The sequence below is a fragment of the Hydra vulgaris genome, chromosome 13 (genome assembly GCF_038396675.1).
Source record: "Hydra vulgaris chromosome 13, alternate assembly HydraT2T_AEP".
Taxonomy (NCBI): Eukaryota; Metazoa; Cnidaria; class Hydrozoa; order Anthoathecata; family Hydridae; genus Hydra; species Hydra vulgaris.
In genome coordinates, this window is record NC_088932.1 from 33,836,324 (window position 1) to 33,860,819 (window position 24,496).

The following is a 24,496-nucleotide window of genomic DNA, read 5'->3' on the forward strand; positions in this document are numbered from 1 at the left end:
TTTAAAAAAATAAAAAAAATTTTTAATTTATTTGTTTTTTTCAATTTGATATTTCTTCACTAGATCATTGACAAATATAAATCTTTTGAGTTTGTCAAATTTTTCTTGACAACTAACACATGGTTCACCTCTACATATAATACATGATTCCATAGAAAACATAAGTTTTTTTATTTCTTCAGTTTCATCAAATTCTAATAATTCGTCCAAACTAATATCATCATTGAGAAATTCGTAAAGTGATTCCATATACAAATCGTAAATTGTTTCTGACATTTTATTATGTAATCTAAAAAAATACATATTTAAAAAATTCTAACAAAAAATTATATTCTTAAAATTCTTCTTAACTCAATATAAATAAAAGAAGCATTTAAATTACAAATACGCAATTAGGGGAACAATCACATTGAGCTATTTTACATAGAGCTTCATAAAAAAAATTTGGTTTTTTACAAACAAATTGGAGTAATGTTTTTGTAATCCCTATTTTTTTTACAACTTTTTCACACATTTCAGAAGCCTGTTCACTCATGCGCCGATCTAAAAATAACAATGCATCAAAACATTCTAATAAATGTTCTTTATGCATTTACTCATTGGCTTCTTTTACTCCATCTTTATTTATATCCAAACTTTTATCAAAATGACCAGCATGATTACCATATTTAATAAAACATTTTACTTTTCGATATTCATCAGCCATATCAGGATTGCATATATCGAGCTTAATGTAAATATTCTGCATTCCGCAATATTCCGCAAATTTTCCATGTTTGTGAAACCATTCCATTTTTTTAATTAGTTAACCTAAAAAATACAAAGTTTAAAGTACAAAAAAATTTAAAAAAAGACAAAGTTGAAAAAAATGTTACTCGTTAAAAATATTTATTAAAGTACTTAAAAAATAATTTTTAATTGTTTTTTTTTAACAATAATCTTTCTTCGTGCTTTGAAATATAATGAAAATCTTTCATGTCCACGTTTGATTTCATATAAGAGAAAATGATTTCATCTCTTCTTGCAAATTCTTCTTTTTCTTTTGTTACGATAAATTCGTCTTCTTCAATTGCAACATTGCAAATGACAATCATGAAATTTAACAATTCCATTAAAAAATGACGTATATTGAGATTATTTTTTATCTGCTCGTTATTTTTATTTATAATTTCTGTTATTTTTTCAAACTCTCCCAATATTCCATCTTGATGATCATTATTGGTTAAAAATTCTTTAACTATAACAAAATGAAAATAAAAAACAGATGATAATTCTTCCAAAATATTCCACAATTCCTGTTCAGAATGATGTAGTTTGTAATATTTAGTAATCCATTCAATACGATCTTCAGACCATTTTTTAATATTCATTTTTTAATTAGTTGTGTAAAAAAAGTTACAATAAAAAAATGAGAAAATCAAAACACTATCATGAAAATTAATACTTGTTAACATTGTTCTTCTTAATAAACGATGAAAATAGGCTTAAAAATTACTTAATTTTACATTTAATATACAAATTATTTTCAATTAAATAATCGTTAATGTCTGCTGTTTTTATAAAATTGCAATATCCATAACCAACATTTTCTTGATCTTTGACTGGACGTTGAAAAGACACATTGTTTTCAGTCATAAAACTTTTTTTTATTTGTTTACCATGAGGACCACATAATTTAAAAGTAATAACACGATTTAAAAAAGGCCATTTTAATACTTCATCATAAGGTGTAAATCGCATCATTATATATAAACCAATTTCTTCTTCCTCATGAGTATCGCATTTCATATTGATACTCAATTTCATTAAAAATTGATAATTTTAAAAATAAAAAGGGTACACTATAATAAGCCTTGCTTTCATCTTTTATTTGCTCTTTAAAATTTTTAAAAATCCATATTTTGCTGCCATGACCATTATTATTATGCATTTCTTCCAACATAGATAGTCAAAAATCTAAATTCTTTATTTTGTCATTATATAATCCATTGAATAAAAAACTCGGATTGTCAGTGTAAATAAATGAAGGTATGCTAGCCATTATTTTTTACTAATCTAAAATAAAAAAATATTACAAAAAAAAAATTATTTTCCAGTAGAGCCAAAACCGTCCTTTCTTTCTACGTCTTTAATCATTGTCATTTTCACTTTACGACAACAACACCCATCGAAATCTGCTACATTTTTTACAGCTTTAAACATTTTCACAAATCCCATTTGAGCAACAGCATCTCCACGTTTAATAACATAATTTTCTTCAGAATGATTCATCAATAGCACTTTAATTTCGTCTTTATAATCGGCGTCTATTATTCCTGGAGCATTGAACACCACCACACCATCTTTATAAGTTATACCTGATTTTGAATACACATGTCTTGCTAAATTTGAATCTATTTTATCGATATACACTCACAAAATCGATTGAATAAACAAAAAGGGAGATGCGAAATAAGTCAATTACAAACCTCTCAAAAAGAGATCTAGATGATAACGAATTGCAACTTCTAGAGAAAGGGTTAAAATGGATTACGAAACCCCAAAAACCTACTTTTGAACTATATGTTAAACAAATTAAGAAACTTAAAAGAAAGATCTATTGCAAAATGTTTTTTGAGAAACAAAAACTAGGTAAGAGCAACAACAGTATTAATAATAATATTATTAACCACTTTAGAAGACCTAATCCTAGTTGGAGGCCACCAACCGAGAATAACACCAAACTGAGGAGATTCTTCTCCATCGTGGAACATGAAACCGAGAGAATTATGAAGGGACACAAACATAAAGATACCATGAACATGAATATGAAGCCGGGAGAGTATGCAGCCCTGAAGGAACTCAGAAAAGATAGAGATGTTATCATAAAGAAAACAGATAAAGGTGGAGGCATCTGTGTCATCGACAAAAAAGAATACGAGGATAAGGTATTAAAGATGCTGGAGGAAAAGGAGACCTATGAAGAGCTTAATTATGACCCCACGTACAAAATTGTTGACAAAATTATAAACGAAATTGTTTACATGAGAAACAGCTTAGTGATTCCCGAGAAAGTGGCGGAATTCATGCTTCCCTCAACCGAGGCTAGGACCCCACTTTTTTACGGACTTCCCAAGGTCCATAAATTGGACGTACCACTAAGACCAATAGAGTCGGGTTGCGAGGGCCCTACCGACAATATATCTGAATATGTGGTGAAGTATCTGCGACCAATGGCTAAATCCTTACCATCATACTACAAAGATTCAACAGAGCTGTTGAAAATTTTGTGTAGCACTCAGTTACCTGAAGAGGAGTACATTTTGATCACAGCCGAGGTAGTCTCCCTATACACAAATATCCCTCACAACGATGGGATTGAAGCCATTAGGAATTTCATTTCTAACAAATGGAATGCAATCAAGCATCCTGATAACCTACCACCCTTAATACCCACCGACCATTTTTGCAGACTATTAAAGTTAATTCTTGAAAACATGGCTTTTATGTTTGGACCTCGTACCTTCTATCAAAAATTTGGAACTTCTATGGGTACTAGGATGGCTCCCCCATATGCTAACATCTTTATGGGAGAACTGGACCAAAAGATTGTCGAAAAATATAAAAATAACATCGTTTTGTATAAGAGATTTATTGATGACGTCCTCATCATCTTCAGAGGTACCTCAAACGAACTAGAGGAAGCAAAAATATTTATGAATAAGTTACACAGGAATATCACCTTTACTTTTACCACATCTTCCTAATCCGTCAATTTCATGGACTTGACTCTGGAAAAAAATGAAGATGGCACTATCCACTCTAATATATATAAAAAACCCACTGACACCCTATCTTTATTAAATTTCCACTCAAACCACCCTAGACATCAGAAAATAGGTATTGCATATAGTCAAGCTTTAAGGTTAAACAGGCTGATATCAAAAGACTCTGTGTTACAAACCGAACTAGATAAGCTAGCATGGACGCTGATTGTTAAGGGCTATCCAATGGATATTATTAACCATGAATTCAGCAAAGCCTTATCCTTTACACAAAAGACCTCGTCTTCCAAACAAAATCTAAGGAATCTAAGGAACCTACAGAACCAACGGAGCGGGTGTCAAACTTATCAATATGCCGAAAAAAATCCTTCTGCAATGGGATACCACTGGTTTTACCGTACGACACTATTGGAAAAGAAATAATGAAAATGATGACCAAGCATTGGAGGATTATTAAAAACGACCCAGTGCTTGGTAAAACATTAGGCGAAAAGCATTTAAAAATATTTTCCAACCAAAAAAATTTATATAACTATCTCATTCGAACCAAGTTTTAAGAAGTGTAAAACTTTCTTTGAACATTGATAATAATGATAACGAAATAAGCTTTATATACATTTTTTTAATGTACTTTGTTTATTTTGGGATAAGGGTATGCCTATAACTATATTTATTGTGTTTTTGTTTCGCACCCCTGCAATCTCACAAGTGCCACGCAACTATGTCTTTTATTATATTGCTTTAATATCTTCATTTTGTATTTCTTTTAAACATATATATATATATATATATATATATATATATATATATATATATATATATATATATATATATATGTATATATATGTATATATATATATATATATATATATATATATATATATATATATATATATATACATTTATATATATATATATACATTTATATATATATATATACATTTATATATATATATATATATATATATATATATATATATATATATATATATATATATATATATATATATATATATATATATATATATATATATATATACATGTGTACACTTTTTTATCAGATTACTTAATCCGAGGAGGAAGAAATTGAGAAGTGTATTAAAGCCTTCTTAGAGGATGAAGCAAATGAGCGCCTCAATAGCAAAAATGCAAAATTGCAGACAAAGAGAGCGATGTGACATTGAGTTTTTTAGCTGAAAACTCGGAGATATTTTTTAATTACGATTGTTTTGCTGACATTTAATTTCTCCTTTGGTGTTATATTATAATTTATTGTGTTAATATTATAATTTATTGTATTAAATAAATATATTCGTTTTTTGTATCATCCATTTTTTTCAACTTGACAATTGTCTTACTCGTGATTATTGTTTCCACTGCATTAGCACCATGCTAACGACTATACTTTTCAAGCGTGCAGGACACCGTTATTTTTAATTTCGTTTCTTAGTCTAGCAATTTTATGCCTATAAACATCCGCTACTCAATCAATTATTAACAATTAAGTTTTGAACTCTATTTATCCATCCATTTGATTACGGTTACTTGTCAGATTGTCATAGTTTCTTCACCTTTTTATTGCATTGTAAATTTAAGTACATACGGTCGCATCATTTAATATCGCTAAAACACCAACTAAGCAGTTCTAATATTTTCTTATACAATTTAATAATTATCATGGCGTCTAAAAGATCTTCTACACACAGTTTTTTTCAAAGCTCCAAAAGAGTTTGTAAAGAGGCAACGGTACACTTTCTATCTGTCTTTTTATATATTTTTAATACTGGTATATGATAATTAAGAATTAGCCTAAACTGTTGAATTATGCCAAATATATCTTCAGATACCTGACATCAGGCGTCTAAGATGTAAGGGGCTATATATTTTGACTCGATTTTTTACTATGATATATATATGATAAGTCCTACTCTATTAGGTAGAGTTCTTTAGGTATTACTGTGCTGATTCTTTGTGCTATTGTTATTGCGCTATTTACGTATTCTTATTTTTTCTAAAAAAATATATTAGTGTTGACATCATTAGAAGTTTATGACAGGGTATTTGGCTCCGAGTAGTGTGTCCTTTTAGTGTTGCAACATGAGCGAGGCTTGGCGTCGGAATGGGTTTTTTATACTGATTTCGATGATAAGACTCCGACGGGAGTTTTTAGAATTTGGTGAATTAAACATTCGAAACGTCATAATACCAGGGTAGAGACCCCCTCAAAAGGGTCAATACCATAACCATTTCCTGATGAGAATCTGGTATTTACACTACCTAATTCGTTTGCTTTTTTCTCAAACACTAGTGTATTTTTTATGCGTATCTTTTTTGAGTTTTCTATGCGCGTTGTTCTTATATTTTTTGCAGAATAATTCAATTGTTCAATTGTCCTCATTTTGGGCTTTATATGTTGTTTTTGTACTGTGCTTTTGATTACTACGTTTTTGTCTATCCATTGTCTCTGCATTTATACTGTTTTTACATGTGATCCCATTATGTTGTGTTGTTAGTTTGCATTAATGTTTTGTTTATGTCAAATAAATTTTCTAATAACTAAAACCCTTATGAAATTGATGATTAAAAATTATTACATGAAGATAATAATTAAATTTTAAAGTAGATATAACAATTAAATTGAATATTAAATTTTACGACTAATAAGGTAATTTTCTAAGTAAGACATCTCACGCTTATATTTCTCATGCACGCACGCACGCGCAATCCCTATCACAGGCTCTAAAAAAAAATTTTTATTTTTTTGTTTTCAGTGTATAGTAAGAGCTAGTTCTCATAAGCGCTTTGATACGTTTTCATACTGAGGCAAAGCAGAAGGCTTTCTCTAAAATCTTAGAATAATAAATTTATTTTTGGACTGCTTGCCCTCACCTAAAAACTCTTTGCGTTTTCGAGTTAGCTCCACTGCGCCTGTCCCTATTTTAGTCAGTCGATGTAGTAACACTTCGCTGCGCCTAACCCTATTTAAGTCAGTTGATGTATGCGCACTCCACTGCGCCAATCCCTATTTTAAGTCAGTCGTTGTACGCGTACTCCAATGCGCCTACCCCTATTTTTTAAATTAATTGTAGCTTGTATTATCCACAGCGCCTGCACCTGTTTTTAAACAGTAGGTACATGTACGCGCAATGACACATGCCTGTTTTCCTTAAGAAATTCCACTGCGCATGTTTATACCTATATTTTTTTACACATACATATTAGGAACAATTTAAGGCTCTAATAACCATTCATATGCCTGGTTAATGAAATACTTTTCGCACAAGTATGTCTTTCTACAAAAAATAACTTCTAAGTTCTAGAATTATTATCTACAAGGTTCTTCATAAGGATATGAACGTTTAGCTCATTTAGTTAAGACATTACATAGGGCCGCGGCGACCCGGGTTCGCATCCTGCGTTGGCAGAGCATATTTTTCTCTTTTCATCTTTTTTCTATTTATTATATGTAATTTTATACTTATTTTTAAAATAAATTTATACATAGCATAATTAATTAAATAAATATATAATTAAACAACAATAAAAAGAAAAATACTTTTAATATGTCAAAATAAGATAGGATAACATTACAGTCCATTAATTAAAAATCTTGGTTTTGCCGCAAGTAGATCTACCGACTGAGCGATATACATAAGTCCATCTAACTTACTTGTATGCGCTCCACTGATTTTTGGCTTTTACTATAATGTTGGTGAAATGTGCGTAAACAATTAATAACATAAGTTATTTTGCTTTAATTTTGTGCTCTGATACTGGACATCTGTCCAACATCGTCTAATTTTGTTTCTTATGCTTACTCTAATATAATCTGTTTTCTTTCTTCCCTTAAGCTTTCTACGGCCTCTTGTGTTCCATAAAAGTTAATCGGTTTTCGAGTCCGGTTGAGAAATATAAAGAAAAAAATATATAAGATAAACAATATTCCACTGTTCCTCTGAAACCATTGGCACAATTTAACTATGTTAAAAAAGAATTAATTTACAAACCAAAAAATGAGGGCTGTGAAATCTTGTTACCATGGAGATATAGAGAAATGTGCGATCTCAACAAAACAAATTATATGTTTAGATCCGAACTGAAATTAACTAAGGACGACAACAAATTTAAAATGAACAAAGGCGAAGTTAATATTAATGTAGTGTTTAAATTTAATCATAACAAAATGACCAAAAAAGTATTGGAAAGTTTGATGGATAGTATGCAAACTGCTCAAAACAAAGCCTATATGACAGTGGCTTACCCTAAAACTCACATATTAAAAACGGTCGAGTTTAACAATTATGGTATACGAGTAGCAAAAGAAGAGGACGAAATTCATGTTACAGAATACGAAAGATTGTTGGCTGTAGAACCGACTTTCCACAACACGTTGATTAAAAATGGTGTTCCTAGAAATTTGAATCAAAATTTGAAGAGAGCTTGTGGTGAGCTTGCTGAAAGCGAAACTAAAAAAGCTAAAGTCGAACCAGAAGTACCAGAAGAAGACGAAGAATATTTTTTTTTTGTAATTTTTTTAATTGAATTAAAAAAACCTGTTTTATTAATAAAAAACTTGTTTTTTCTTATCTCTATTTCCTATATAAAGGGTAAAAAAATAAATTTTAGTTTATTTTTGAAAGAGAAAATGTCTAGCAAACAACTCGACGAAAGTCTCATCAAAGCTGTTCAACTTTTTTATCCAGATAATGAATTACATCCTATGTTGTTTGAATTTCATCATTTAAATAACTCGTATAAAGAATGGCAAGACATTATATTTACTTATTTAAAAATTTTTAACTTGGAGTTAAACTTGGAAGAAGAAAAATACAAGGATTTGTATTATATCTTTATAGCTAAAGACTATGAAAATGGCCTTCATTTGTTTGAAAAACCTTCTCGTCGTTATATGAACTTTGCAGGACAATCACCATCATGGAGAACGAGCATGCTAGAAGTATGTCGCATGATAAACGATGATTTTTTAAACGTAACCAAAATAACAGTAGAAAAACAACACGATGAATTAAAAAGACAAATAGAAGAGTTTATTAAAATAATATATAAACTTTATTACAAATCAAAAAACATGGAAAAGAAATGTACTTCGTGGAAAAGCAAACTTAAACCGACTTTAAAGTATTATTTTTTGTTTCCTTATCTATCTAACAAATGGGAGTATGATAACTTGAAGAAAAATTGTAAAATATTAAATCACGTTTATCCAGCTTGCATGGACCAACCACCTTGCTTTTCGTTTGACGATAAAGTTTTTCATAATGCCTATTACACCATTTATACATCAGTTCCTATTTATGAATATTTTATACAAAAAAAAGTACATCAAGAAGGAGATAAAGTTTACATTTACAAAGCCTTTGAACGTTGCAATTTTCACGAAAAAAGCTTAATAGAAATGTTCCCCACTGCTCAATGGTTTTTTTTCTTCAAAAGAAACTTTAATATTTCAATGGTATTAGATAGAAAAGAGGACGAAGTTTATAATTACAATACTAACGAAATAGTATCGAAACAACCTATACACAAAAACTCTAATTATACCAAATATTGTGGGACTGCGAAAGAAGGATTATAAGCAAGACAATTTTTTTTATTTATGTATTTTTTTTTCCATATCAAAAAGTTGATATACAAGATTATTTATTAGAATATATTTTCAAAACATTCACAAGTGTCTTTTTTCAAAAGTCTCATACATTGTATATTATCTTTTATCAATTTGATAAGTCCTGCATACTCTTCAACACTTGTTTCTGTACACACGAATTCATTAACATAGTCTTCTAAATATAAAGAAACCATATATGTTTCGTAGCGAGAACAATGCTCTAAATTGTGTGTTTTTGTAAAAGAATGTCTGAAATGTTCCATACACAACGGTTCACTGATGACATAGGTAGGCAGCTTGCATACTTTAGGAAATAGTAAACGATTCAAATCAAAACTGAAAATGTTGCTTTCTGTGTTTATTGATTTTAAAACATTTCTTTCGATTTCGCCCCCTTTGTAAAATACAAGATTCCATTTATATTTATTTAATTATACTTTTAAATAGTCGTTTACGGAAGCACAAAATATGATTTCACTTGTGTGTTTAAAACTAGGATAATACTCTAACCCATGTATGTTGTTTCGACAACAAAAAAATACTTTTTTATCTTTTTCCTCCAAGTTTTTGAACTTTTCGCACGGTATAACTTGCACGTGATAAAACTTTTTATCGCTAAGTGAACGTAAACATAACTCTCTAATACAGTTTCTCCCCCACTTATGAATCTCTCGATTTGTTATAAATTCCATATCTAACAACCACAACTAGAAAAAAAAGCTTTTCTATTAAAAAAAGAAGCGAACTCTTTTATTAAAACAAATAAAAAAGTATAAAAAATCAAATTTTTAAAAAATATTTTTACATTTTTTTTTTAATTAAAAAATGAATCGCGTTGATAGCATCATTAAAAAAATTCACAACAATTGCGCAGTGTGCGCGCTTGATGAAGTGTCTAAAAGATACAAACATTATGAACACAAGTCTGGAAATTCTTCACCTTCATCTGATCGCGTAGAAGAAGAACATTTTACAGATAAAAATTCATTTGAATTTTTACAAAATGTACTCGATTCTAAGAGGATAACATTAAATTCTTACAGTATTGCAAAATGTTTTAAAATCAGTCAATTTAATAATTTACTCGAAAATTCTCAACTTTGCCCTATTCATCTCAACCACTTTGATGATTTAAAAGAGCAACACGGCGATAACTATGTAGTAGAACTTTATAAAGCCAAGCTTACTGTTTTGCTACTAGAAAGAGATATCAAACCTACTATGGATCTAACAGATGGTGATCAAACTGACGGTTTTGAGGATACGTTTACTACAAAAGTAATACCTACCGTCTCTTCTTTGATAGAAAAACTAGATGGTGCTTTAAAAAAAAAATCTGTTAAAAGAAACATTGAAGGAATTATAAAGAAAGGAACCAGCGATAAAAAAAACTTTATTTGTTAATATATTACACGCTATTGTAACACTATTTATTACGAGTTTTTTTAATTTAGAAAAAGAAGAATAAAAATGGCTACTGATGAATCTTTGTCTCGTTTTTTTAAAAATTCAGAATTAAAAAATTATTTTATAGGAATATATGCCTTTGACCAGCTAAGTCAAACAAAAACTCATATTCATATTATTCATTAAATGAAAAAAAATGGCTCCTTTATCATTTACAACAATGAAACCACAAAAGAAGCAGGTCAACATTGGAGAGTGTTGATGAAAATAGACAAGGGTCATTTTTTTTGTTTTGACAGTTTAGGAGAAGAAAGTGTATTGCAACAAATTCCAAAACATTTAAGATTTAATAAATATTTGTTTGAAGCAGAAGAAGAAGTCAATTGCAATATACAAATCAACACTATTAACATTAACTACAACGAAATTGAAATTAATTCTTATATACGACAATCGAATCATTTTCCAACAGAATGGACAGCAGAAAATCGCGAACTTTATTGGTTTACTAAATTTATTTTAAAATATAGCGAAATGAGTGGCAATCAAAACGTATTTTTTTCATACAATAAATTTCCTTTTCAATGGAATGATAGTAGTTTATGTGGAGCATTTGCCGCTTATTTTGTAGCTCTAGTCTTTCGCAGTGAAAATGTATTATATACTGATCAAATCTATTTACCTTCGTTGTGCAGACTGTTAAATCATTATTTTTACGAAGTAACAACGCTTCATGCTTCTGTACAAGTTCAAATAAATCTCTATTCATTTTTCCAATTTATCAAAAAAGAGCTCTTTCAATACCTTGATGTTACTGCTAAACAACTGTTTGAAAAAGACATGCAGTTGCATTTATATATGAAAAAACAAGAAAATCTGGAACGTGATCTATTGTCTATAAAAACAAAACAAATTCCTTTACATTATGATATTTTTGAAAAACAAATATTAGTTCAAAATGCTATTAAAAGATTTTTAAAAGATGCAGGATTCTTAAGAACAAATTATGAAGCTACGTGGGACAAATTATCACTATTAGATATTCAAGCTATTCCATCTGTGATGAACGAGGAAAATATTTATTATATGATCCAAAATGAAGTGGGTAGAATTTATGCAAACAATTACATTCGTTAAAAGACTGCCAATCAATTTTTAGATGTGCCCATTGATGATGCCATGACTAAAAAGAAATAAAAAGGCAGATTGCTCTGAATTTAATATAATGCAACATGAAGAGAACAGCACACACACTGCTTGAAGACATTATAGAAGAAAAATGTGTTACGTGTAATGGTTATGGCGAACTTTATTTCCTCGTCTTGAAAGATAAAAAAAATGTCGCTTTATTAAAAAATTGTACGATACATCTATTAAAAAACGAAGTATGGATTTTTAACAGCGTTGCTAAAAGAGCAGCAAAAATACATCTTCACAAGACGTGTTGCTTGACTTGCAAAGGAAAAAAAACATTGACTATCAAACGATATAAAAAGAAAAAAATTGAAGAAAAACAAGACACTATTTTATTTGTACATATTTATTCTTTAAATGAATGAATATAATATTTTTTTTACAACTGTTTTTTAATATACTTCAAACACTTTATCCAGAGGCATATAAGGGTTGGCGGGTTTTGTAACAACAGGAACAGGAGCCGTTTTTGTTTTTTTGCCTTTCCACGCTTTTTTTATACCGTATAACAGCGAACCCACTTGCAATGCGTTGGTTACATTTTTAGGGGTTATAAAATCAGCTAATCCTCTTCCTCGTCGGGCTTTTCCTCGCTTAGATCTATAATGTCCTCGCTTAGATCTATAATATCTTTTCTGTCTTTTACGTTGATAAGCCATTCTTCTTGAGATTCGATAACATACAATAAAAAATTTTTCAAAGGAATTTCAAAAGAATACTCTTTTCCATCTTCATATATAAACACAATATTGAGATTATCATTAGAACGAGTTAGTTTAATAATTTGTCCCTGTTTTAAACAATGTGACAAGGAAAAATCTCCCTTTGCTTTACTACTAGCTTTAAATAATGAAATATAAAAATCTTCTAATTGTGGAAATGGATAACAAACTTCTGCATAAGTTTCAAAACTCATTTTTTATATCTGCTTCTTCGAGTAACCAAATGTTAAATGACTATTTAATAACATCAACAAAGTATTCATATAGCATTTCAAATTCGTGTTTGTTTACATCAAAAGTAAAATCAATATGGGCTTTATTATTAAAACGAGTTACTTTGATTTGTTTACTTCCATCCAAACGAAAAAATAATTTAAAATTACCCTGGACTTGTTTTAAACTATCATCCGTTGTAAAGGAAGAAGTTTCTAAATTATTAATCGATTTATAAAACTCGTTTAAACAAGTTTTAAACTCCATTTTTTTAATAAATTTTGTTCAAATGAATTTTTTATTTCAAAAAAACCAAATTTATAGTACTTTTTTTAAAAAAACAAACAGAAAAAACACCATTAAAGAAACAGAAAAAACACCATTATTTTTTTTATCAATATATTTTCGGTATTTTATTACCGACATAAAACACACCCTCATTTATATGAGATATGCAATATATTTTATTTACAACTTTAAAATCTAAAATAAAACCGCCAAAAAAAGTGGATGTTTTCGTGCGTCCATTTTTTTTGTCGCCGGATATGATTTCGATAATACTATTTTTATACTCATAAGTCAGAATATAATCACCAATCGCACTAGTATCAGTTCGTAAATTTTTTAACTCATCGTCCTTGTGTTTTTTCATGTCTTCAAACAACCGTTGATATTGTTTTAAATTTTCTTGCACGTGTTGTCGAAATTTTAGAACAAAACATTTTTCGCAATACTTTTTTATATGCGTCTTTCTTTTAACATGTTTACACACTTTTGAATTCATTTTAGTAAATAAACGTTTTTACAGAGTTGAGATTAAATCCGATTAAAATATAGTTTTAAATACACCACCAATTAAGGGAATACCTCCTAATAGGTTACCAAGGATACCTTTACCACGTTTTCTAAGTATACGTTTTCGTCCTTTACCAATTAAAGAATGATAAGGTCTAGAATGAGCTCTCGATTTTTGATGAAAAAAATAAATCTTTTAGCAGTCCTGTGACCTCTATGAACTTTCTAAACTTTCTAGACATTACATCAGTGAGCGGTGTTAGCGCCCCCTGTTTACATTGAACCTTTTAAACTTTCTTTTTTTCTTCGCAGAGTTTTTAAAAAGTTGTTTACTCCGTATTTTAATCTCTTTTAATCTTGTTCATAAAAGCGGTATTAAAACTTTCTAAATTTAACTAGCATGACACAGCATTTTCTTTTCATTTCATAAAGTTACGTCACTTTAGCTTTTATTTCGCGTTAATCTGTAGAGATTAAATTTTATACATAAAAAGCGTGTTTTTTTATTAACAAAATCAAATGGCTAGAACACGCTTTATAAAACGTTCAACTAAAATGAGCGAACAAGATTTGGAATTTAGCAAAAATGAAATCATCCTGATAGACGATGATGATGAATGCTTTAAAATATACGACAAAGAAGAAGTTCATTTGGAAATAAAAAATAAAACTACAGAACAACCATTAGATTTAACTATTGTTAAAGAAAAAATTCATAAAAAAGTAAGTTGTTTTTTTTATAATTTTTTTATAAAAAAAATATAATTATTTTAAGAGTTTATTTTGTTTTTTGTAGAAAAAAAAAAAGAATAAAAATCGGAGAAAATACGATAACGAAAGAAGAAACTTATTTTTTATTAATCAATTTTTAAAAAGTTTAATAAATTATAGTTTATTTTTGTCTATTTTTTCGTCTTATATTTGCTTCTTTTAATTGATGTTTAATATCGACATAGGATTCAGCAGTATGAACCCAGCGTTTTATTCTTTCACCAACTCTTTCAAGTTTACGATTTGTTTTATTATCTTTATATCTGTTATTTGTTCTTCGTAAACAAGATAATATTCTTTTACAATTGCTCGGTAAATACTGACTTTCAGTCTGTGTTGATGTTGAACTTTGTTTTGTACTTGTTTGTGTTTGAACTGCTTTTTTTGTTCTAGGAACTGCTGTTTTTGTACGCGCCATATTAACAGTGTTTAATGATCTAGGAGTATACCATGTTTTAGGCATTTTATAAAAAAATGATATTTTTATATTTATAACTATTTTATATATTACAAAAAAAAAATAATATAGTATTTATTTCTAAATAAACCTATTTTTTTAGTTATAATGAATTATATTACTATAAACAAAATTGAATACGAAGTATTTAATGATAGCCTCTCTGATCAACTCTATATCATACAAAATGGTTTAAAAAAAATGTTTAACCAAGTCTTCCCCTACAATGCAAAAAGAAGTAATTGTTTTATGGTTTACGTATAAAATTGAAAATATTATTTTTTTATAATACTATTTTTTTCTTATAGATCAAGAATTATTAACACTAACTAATATTCGCCAAGTTTTAAGAAAAGTAATGGACAATAGACCTTTTCACACTCGTAGTAAGTTTAACTTTACTCCTTTTTTTATTAACAAAAAATAAATACATTTTTTTAAATATTTCCCTCTAACTTTTTTTTAGAAAGCCGGTATCCACTACTGAATAGAGAAATAGGTCCTTCGCATTAGGACTACTCCCCTCGTAAGTTTAACTTGATACTTTTTATTTATAAAAAAAGTATAAATATTTTTTTAATATTCTCTTTGTCTTTTTTTAGAGAGTCCAGATCCAGAAAATTTATAGTTTTTATATTATTTTGTAAATATTTTTTTTAGAAAATAAAATTTATAGTTTTCTTTTTATTTTTATATTTTTTATATACATTAATATTTTTATATACAATTATATTACTATTTTATATATAATAGAAAAAAATAATTAAAGAAATTATAAATCAAACCACAAAACAACTCCATCCCGAATAAAAACAATTGGCGTTTTTGTTAAATTTTAAAAGAAGCGAAATAAAAAAAATCAATAAGAATTACATTAAAACATTTGATAAAATAAAAAACGTTTAAATATATTTATACTAAGACAACCAAACAAAAAGTTGGCAATAAAACATTTGTATTTTGTTTTATCGACATGGGAAGATAAAGAACTTTTATATAAAATATATCAATGTAAATTATTTATATTCAATTATTTATGTTAATTATTTTTTTGTAATATTTTTTAGCAAAACTAAAAAAAATGAATTTTATGCAAATAAAACTAAAAACAGCAGCACATTTGAAAACACAATGGCAAACTTTAGCAGAAATATCTTGGCTACAAAAAGCGTGAAATTGAATGTATACAATGTGATTATCATAATACCAACGAAAGAATGATGAGACTTTTAACTTTAATATATCAAAAAAAAAGGAACCGAAGTCGAAGCAGCTCGTGCTTTATATGATGCTTTATGGAATTGGACTATTGACATTTCAACAAAAGAAAATAATCTAGAACTAATAAAAAATATTAAAGAAACTATGGAAATAATTACACACTTTATATTGCAATAATTGTTTTTGTAATTTTTTATTGTACTTTTTTTTAGCTAACTAATAAAAATGAAACAATACATCAAAAAGTGTGGATGGTAAGCATATCCACTTTATTTACTTTTTATTTTTTATATTTTTTTTATACATTTTTATTTCTCTTAGTTATGGAGAATATATCAACGAGGAGAGTATTTGTTACCACGACTTGTTATTCACAGAGCAAGAAGAAAAGGAATGGGAAAAATTAATGGAATGGGAAGAAATGACAGAGGAAGAATACGAAATATACTTGGAACAAATACTAGCAGAAGATATGGAAGATACAGATTACATTGATGAACTGAAAAAGCAAATGATAGAAGAAGTAGATCAAATAGAAAATGAAATGCACGAAATTTTAAATGGAATAGACTTGGAACAATATATCCTTGATGTTATGAATAAAATGGACGATTTGCCTGAACTGAATTTGTAATTATTTTTTTTGTAAATATATCTTTTTTTTTATAAATAAATAAAAAAAATGAATAATAATGATGAAAATTTAGATGATATGTTTCCTGGTTTTGGAGATCTATTTGATGAAAACGAGTTAAAAGTAGAAAATGTGACTTTTTGCGATTTAAACGACCAGAAAGACAACGAAATGAACATTTTTTTAATTTTAATTCTTTTGTTTATTCTATTGAGTCATTTTATTTATTTATTCATTCTTTTATATTAAAAAAAGGCTGGTGCATTTTTTTTTATTATTGTGCTTTTTTTTATAATGATTAAAAATTTTTTTAACTAATTAAAAAAATGGCAGACAACGTATATCCATGCTGTTTTTGTGACAAAGAATTTACTGCAAAAAAACTTATGGATCATCAAAAAGATTGTTCTACAGAGCAATTCTCACACGAATGTTTTACTTGTAAGAAAAAGGTACAAGATTTGTTAAACCACGAATGTGATTATGAATTTCTAGACATACAAAAAATATGCTTTTTTTGTAATACCAAAGTAGATGATAAAGATTACAACGAACACTCTGTTATTTGTTTTTGTCAATATAAAGATCAACAACATCAACATATGGAGCAAATTATTCAAGATGGTAAAACAAACTTAAACTATTTAAATCTTGCATTCAACTACAACATGAACAGCATTAAAAATCTAAAAGAAGAGAATGCTAAATTACAACAAACCTTGGAAGAAACCAACAAAGAAATGCTAGAATTAAAAAAACTTACCTATGACATGTTAACAAATCAAGAAGATGTACAAAATCACAAACAAGAAATAACAAAACTTAATCAAATCGTAGAAGAAAGCAGCACAGAATTCTTAGTACTAAAAAAAACAATTCAACAACCCAAAGAAGTAAAGGTAATACAACACATCTTTAAAGACACGCAAATCATCAAACTGGATCAAATGAATCTCAGAGTACTATGAGATGAAGCATTTTATTCAGAACCCATTTTCACATCAGAAAGTTATCGTTATCGTATAAAAATTTATACTCGAAGTACCAACGTAAACAATCTAGCAATTTACTTTCAATTATTACGAGGTGACCTTGATGATGCTTTAAAATGGCCTTTTACCAAAAAAATCATTTGTACCTTGAGAGATAAAGATAAATTTTTTGCTCGCACTATTACGAATGATAATTATCTCCAAAGTTTAGACGCTAGTTCTTTTGATAAACCTACCGAAGAATATAATGTAGCTGTTGGATTCAACAATTTCATTTCGCACGAAGAACTAAAACAATTTATTTTTAATAATAATTTATTTATTACGATTACTATTCTATAATATATTTTATGTACAAAAAATTTTTTTTTGATATGTATTTCTACTTTTTTATCTATCATTGTTATACCTTATTTTTTAGATTAAATAATAAAAATGAATACAATAGAAATATTCAGAGAAATCAGTCTGGAACTAACCATTGCCAACGTGAAATCTATCAAATTCATGCTCAAAATACCATTTGGAATCAAAGAAACTTTAAAAAATGGTTTGGATATTGTAGAGTACTTTAAAGACAACATTATACAAAACGAACAAGGTCATATTTACGAATCATTAGAAAGCAAATTAGAATATTTACTTGTATTATGCAAAGCTATTCATCGAATGGATATTGTCAATAAATATAAAAATCAAATACCACGTCTACCTACTTATGAAGAAAGCGTAGTGAAAGATTTACCACCTGTTTACTCTCCGTCCAACACATTTTATTCAAGTGCTGTCGTAGGAGCCAAACAAGAAGAACTTTTAAATTATTATCATTTTCTTAATGGTGAACCCCCTGAAGCACCTGAATGTGGTCAAGAACCTGAATTCCTCTAAAAACTTGTTTCCCAAAATTATTTTTAATTGTATTTTTTTAACTATTTGTAATTTTTTTTAGACAACTAATTAAAAAAATGGGCAGCAACTGGGGTAATATTAGTTACATACTTCAAAAAGAATTTACTTCATTTCACTACTTTCAGCATAAACGTGGAAAACAAATGGAACGACTAATGGAACGAGAAAGAAAAGTCAAAAAAGTGGACAAAAACGACAAAAGCATAAGAGATCGTTGCCTTTATTTGCAAAACATTCATTCTCACATTAAAAAATTTGAAGAAGAAATACTCATCTGGTTTTAAACAAATGAGCGACATTTTTCTTATTATGTTTTTCATTACGATAACGAAAGATTAGATAACATCAACAAATTTACTCTTGAAAATCAATTTAAAATCACCTTGAAAGATTTATGTAAAAGAACTTTAGCACATCAACGAATTCGTTTTGAGTTGGAACAGTTACAAAATAAAATCATTTCTGTATTCGATAAAACCAAACTACCACTCTCTAAATGGAAAAATAAAGATAATATTAGATTATTGTTTTACACCTTTCATAAATACATCTTTTTCGAATGGAATGTCAAAAAAAAGAAACATTTATTATTTTTTCATCTTCAAAGACGTTATCTTTACAATTTATTTCATTTACTTTTTACAGAAATATCGTATTTTGCTGATCCACGTAAACAATTAGAAATAAATTTAATGAAAAAACTATATCATTTAATAATGGAATATATAAATTGGGCCAAACATCAATATTTTTATACTACTGAACCTTGTTTTATTCGTGTTGATATTGTAAATCAATTTTTTTAGATAACTAATAAAAATGCAAAATTACGAAAGAAGCAAAAACTTTAACGAATACAAGTTCATCCACATTGTCAGTTGGTTTATAATTGAATCAAAAAATAACATGGATCAAGACATAAAATCGTTAAAACAATTATGTAAGAGAAAATTAGCTATCAGAAAAACTAAAATTGAATTAGAATTATTAAAAGATCGGCTTGGATTTTTATATCCTCGGTTCAGTTTTGAGGATTTTTTTTTTATTAGTTATGAATTGACTTTCTTAAACAATCATAATTCATTTTTTTGGATACAAAGAAGAATTATATTTTAATTACACCGATTATTTAGATCCCACTATTTAAATCCTTTTATTAAAGATGATGAACTTCATTTTTTTTAATTGTATTATAAAATATGCTCGGTGGGCAGTAGATCAATATTAGTATATATTATTGAAAATAATTTTATACATTACAAAAATAATATTTTATATTTATAGCTAAACTAATAAAAAATGGAACCAAAAATGCAAAGAAAAAGTTTTGAAGAATACAACATGCATTATCACAAATGGGTATGGTTTTGACTACAAACAAGACTAAACTATAAGTATGAAAAAGTATCTACGTTAAAACAATTATGCAAAAGAAAAATGGGATTAGCAAGAATACAAGTTGAAATGGAAACATTTTTAAAAGAACTAGCCAAAGTAGTTCCTATTGAATATTACGATTCGGATAAATATATTATTTGGACTCAAACTTTTTACAAGACAACTGAAATTGGACCTCGATTCTTATACAGAAAAATTAGGAATTTTTTTTCGATCAAGCTTTTTATATATATATAACCGTTAAAATTTTTAACTCACATTATATTCTACCTTTTTTAAATAATACACAATATGATCATTTTTATATTTTATTAAAAAATTATATTCGTTGGGCTTTAGAGCAATATTATTATATTATTTCTCATCAATATGTACATAGAAATGATGTTATTTTATATTTATAGCTAGAAAAAAGAAAAAAATGAAAAACTATGGTTACGCTAAAAAAACAAAAGTACCAAAAGAAGTACGTCAACAAATAAAAGGTATATTTTTTCTTTTTTTAAAAAAAATCAAATTTTTATTTATTAATCCTATTTTTTTTACAGCAATGTATCCCTACTTTTTTCGGCTTCAAAAAGAAGCAATGATGCATTCGCAGTTAGCAAATAAGCGTTATTTCTGCGTACAAAATTGTGGAAAATGTCAGTTGTGTGAACTGCGAAAAAAATAACTTTTGTATTTTTTATTTTAGAAATATATATTTAATCACATTTTTGTCTTTTTTTTATTCCTTATTTTTTTTATTCCTCTTTTTTTATACAATTTTATACTAACATTCTTTTTTAGATATAAAAAATGAATAATAATGATGATGTTTGGCAATGTAACGCTCCAGCTTACGAATTTAAACCACCTCAATAAAAAATAATAAGACCTCTCCGAGGTCTTATTTATGAAAAACGCCTGAAACTGGAACTAAAAAACTTAAAAGAAGAAAAACAACCAGAAGAAACAGAAGAGTGGATATGTGACGCTCCCCCCATTTAATTTAAATTGAAAATATTATTATGAATAAATTTGAAAATATTATTATGAATAAATTTTTTAATTTTTAGCAAACTAATACAATGATTGAAAATTCAAATTGTCTGGTGAAAAAAATTGTTTTGACAGTTGAAGAAGCAATATTCGTTGTGGAAATGTCAAAAATATATAACAAAACATTCATTGAAGAATTCGATATATATAATTCTTTCGTCACCTTTGGAAAAAAACGTCACCCAAACATAACGTTTGAGAATTTCGTGAAAAAACACTACCCTATTTTCAGGGAACAGAATAATTTTTAATTGTAACAGTTTTTTTATATAAAAATTTTTTTACACCTTATCCTTTATTTTATTTCTGCGCAGGCGCGTGACGTCGTTCTTTTTTTTACTCGGGACTTTTTTTTTTCTTGGATCCTTTCGGTTTATCGGTTTTGACCGGTTTCTCGTTTTTTTTGGAGCTGTTTTTTGACCTCGGACGGATGGCGTCTTGGTCGCAAAGAATTCCAACTTACTATATCATCAAACGACGATATGAAAAATCAAAAAATAGACAGACTGCTAAGTTATTACCTTGAAAATACTATATTGTTATATTAATATTATTTAATTTTGTAATTAAAACATTGAGTTTTATTAAATTTAATAACTTTATTGGTTAATTTATTTCCTACTACTACTATCATACTACTAAATTTCGCAAGAGTTACTTAGTTTGATAAATGTGAATAAAACTAAAAAATTAAAGAGAATTTTTTTCTATCAGCCTAATGCCAGCTTTATAATGGCAGAATGCCAGTTTTACCCTCGGCCCAACTCAATTTTTAATATCGACGTAACACAAGTTTTACTAACGGCCTTCTGCAAATATTGCTTTTGGTCCAATGCTAGTTTTACTGTCAACCCAGCGCAAGTTAAGTGCTTTTTGCCGCTTCTGGCCCGATAATCAAAACGATACAGGACCAATTCCGGCAGCCAGCACTGGGCCACTATTTTTGTCCGCGTTGGGCCAGCAGTGAGCCAATGTTAAAATGTTACATGGGAAGTTGCTATATATGCAAGATCATAAGAAGGTTCACTACTGCTCATCAGAAGGTTCACTACTGCTGGAAATTCCAGAAAACTCAACTCTAGAAAATTCTTCAAGCTATTTTATATATTATACTAATATATGTAATAGCTTCTAAAAGTCGTCAAAAATGCTGTAGAACCTTATTACAACACTGCGTTGCAATATTTTGTATATTTGCAATATTCCACAGTTAATTTTAATACTTTGATGACCTGGCAAAGTTTTAGAATAAAAACTATCATTTATTCCTTTTGCGATGGGCTTGGGGTCGTTGTCTTGTTAGTTTCCAAACCAAAGGATAATTAGGGAATTGGCCACAATTTAGAAGTTTTGGTTCCTCCCTGGACATAGCACAATAGATGCTATAATTCAAGTAATAGAAGACTTTAATAGACAATAGACTTTAAAGACAATAAATTGTCAATATTCGCCATATTTTTTGATTTCTCTAAAGCTTTTGATATAGTTGATCCCCAAAAATTACTCTTAAAACTTTATCATGGATTGCGAGCTACCTACACAACCGTCGTCAAAGAGTAAAAACAATTGAGCATGTAACCGAGTGGAGATGTATTAAAGCTAGAGTTATTCAAGGTAGCGTTCTTGGACCTATTTTATTTATATTATTCATACATGATAAGAATGATTTTTTACCACCTGAGACAAACCTAAAAAAAATACGCCGATGATATATTAACTAACATCAGTTGTGACTAAGATGCAAAAAACCTACCTGAATCTATTGTGAATAGCGTAGCGAACTGGGCTACTGTTAATGGCATGAAACTCAATTATTTAAAGTGCAAAACATTATCGATAGAGTCGTCACCCTAATCAAGTTGCAATTCCTTCTCCAATTCTTTTAAACTCTAACCTTGAATCAGTTGATTGCTAAAAGTACCTTGGAATCCTAATAAACAAAAATCTTAACTTGGATAAGCAATGAATAAAAGTTCATAATACCATTAAGTCAGTATCCTACTTACTAAAACGCCTTACAAAGATTGGTTACACTCAGTTAAACATACTTCAAATGTATAGATCCTACGCACTATATAACATTCTGTACAGCACCCCTATACTCTCATCTTGCAGTATTTCAGCAAATTAAGAGCCTTAACCATACCTACTAAATCCTACTTACTAAAACGCCTTACAAAGATTGGTTACACTCAGTTAAACATACTTCAAATGTATAGATCCTACGCACTATATAACATTCTGTACAGCACCCCTATACTCTCATCTTGCAGTATTTCAGCAAATTAAGAGCCTCAACCTTCCTTTGTAAGCAATTCACTGTCGGTACATCTCCCACTTATAATTTTTTAAACCTAAGCGAATAATACTCCGGATAAATATTGAAGAAAAAATTGTGAAATTCATTTTTATGCTACGCAATTTTAAATAAATACTTACAAATAAATAAATTTTCCTCGTCATAAGGCAACATGACGTTTTCTGGTATTTCTTCGAACATGTGTTGATCGATTCCTCGAATTCTATACAACGGTCTCACGCCACATCATGAAAAACTGCCCTAAACAATCACCATGCCACCACAGTTTTACAGTCTTTAGGTTGTACCGAGGACTAAGATCTTGGTTTTGGGGACGACCAACTTATTGTTTTCTGTCTATTATACTAAGCAATTATACTTAGACTCGTCAGTCCAAAGCACATTTTTCCAAAAACGCAACTCCTTGCGTACGTATTGTTTACATAATTAAAAGAACATGATTTTTGCAAAATAAATTACAAGTTTACCTTAAAAGTACTAAGTATAATGATTTTCTATTTAAAAAAAATGTAAATGTGTACCATTTAAAATAAACTCAAAAATATAAACGCAACTGCCAAAATGCTCCAAACAAGCAATTTTCGTAGTTATAAATGTCTAATAAGTAGTTTCGTTCAAAAAAGTAAACATTGTTGATGCTATAAATAATAACAGCTATAATAAAGCTATAAAAACATGAAACTTGATATCAAAAGTGTAATATTTATACTGTCGCCACTGTATGTTTATATATATATATATATATATATATATATATATATATATATATATATATATATATATATATATATACATATATACACACACATATATAATTATATATATATATATATATATATATATATATATATGCTTGAATGAGTTTATTAGTATATATAAGCAAAGTATAACAGACTTAGGAAACATAGTACAATTATTTTACATTTTCAGAAGTAATACAACAACAATTTATTATTAAAATTGTTGATACTTATTATCTTTCATTTTACTTGATAATATTAGTTGGTTTCACTATTTATTAAAAATTTA

General features: G+C 28.1%; 2 protein-coding genes across 2 annotated transcripts; one reads left to right on the plus strand and one right to left on the minus strand.

The window, feature by feature from the left end:
• Positions 1–2,085: 2,085 nt before the first annotated feature.
• Positions 2,086–2,753, minus strand: LOC136089817 (deoxyuridine 5'-triphosphate nucleotidohydrolase-like). Its single transcript, XM_065815906.1, has 2 exons — positions 2,708–2,753; positions 2,086–2,381 (listed from the first exon to the last, which is right to left on the minus strand). Exons 1-2 carry the CDS (start codon positions 2,751–2,753, stop codon positions 2,086–2,088), a joined length of 342 nt encoding a protein of 113 aa, XP_065671978.1.
• Positions 2,754–2,801: 48 nt separating this feature from the next.
• Positions 2,802–3,746, plus strand: LOC136089818 (uncharacterized). The gene has a single exon (XM_065815907.1). The coding sequence runs from the start codon at positions 2,802–2,804 to the stop codon at positions 3,744–3,746; it is 945 nt and encodes a 314-aa protein (XP_065671979.1).
• Positions 3,747–24,496: the final 20,750 nt, after the last annotated feature.

Coding starts and splice junctions, on each gene's coding strand:
- LOC136089817 (XM_065815906.1), bottom strand. CDS start 2,753: ATGTTCCACGATGGAGAAGAATCTCCTCAGTTTGGTGTTATTCTCG. Junction 2,382..2,707: donor TCAGTTTGGTGTTATTCTCG/GTTGGTGGCCTC, acceptor ATTCAAATTTAG/CAAGACATGTGTATTCAAAA.
- LOC136089818 (XM_065815907.1), top strand. CDS start 2,802: ATGAATATGAAGCCGGGAGAGTATGCAGCCCTGAAGGAACTCAGAAAA.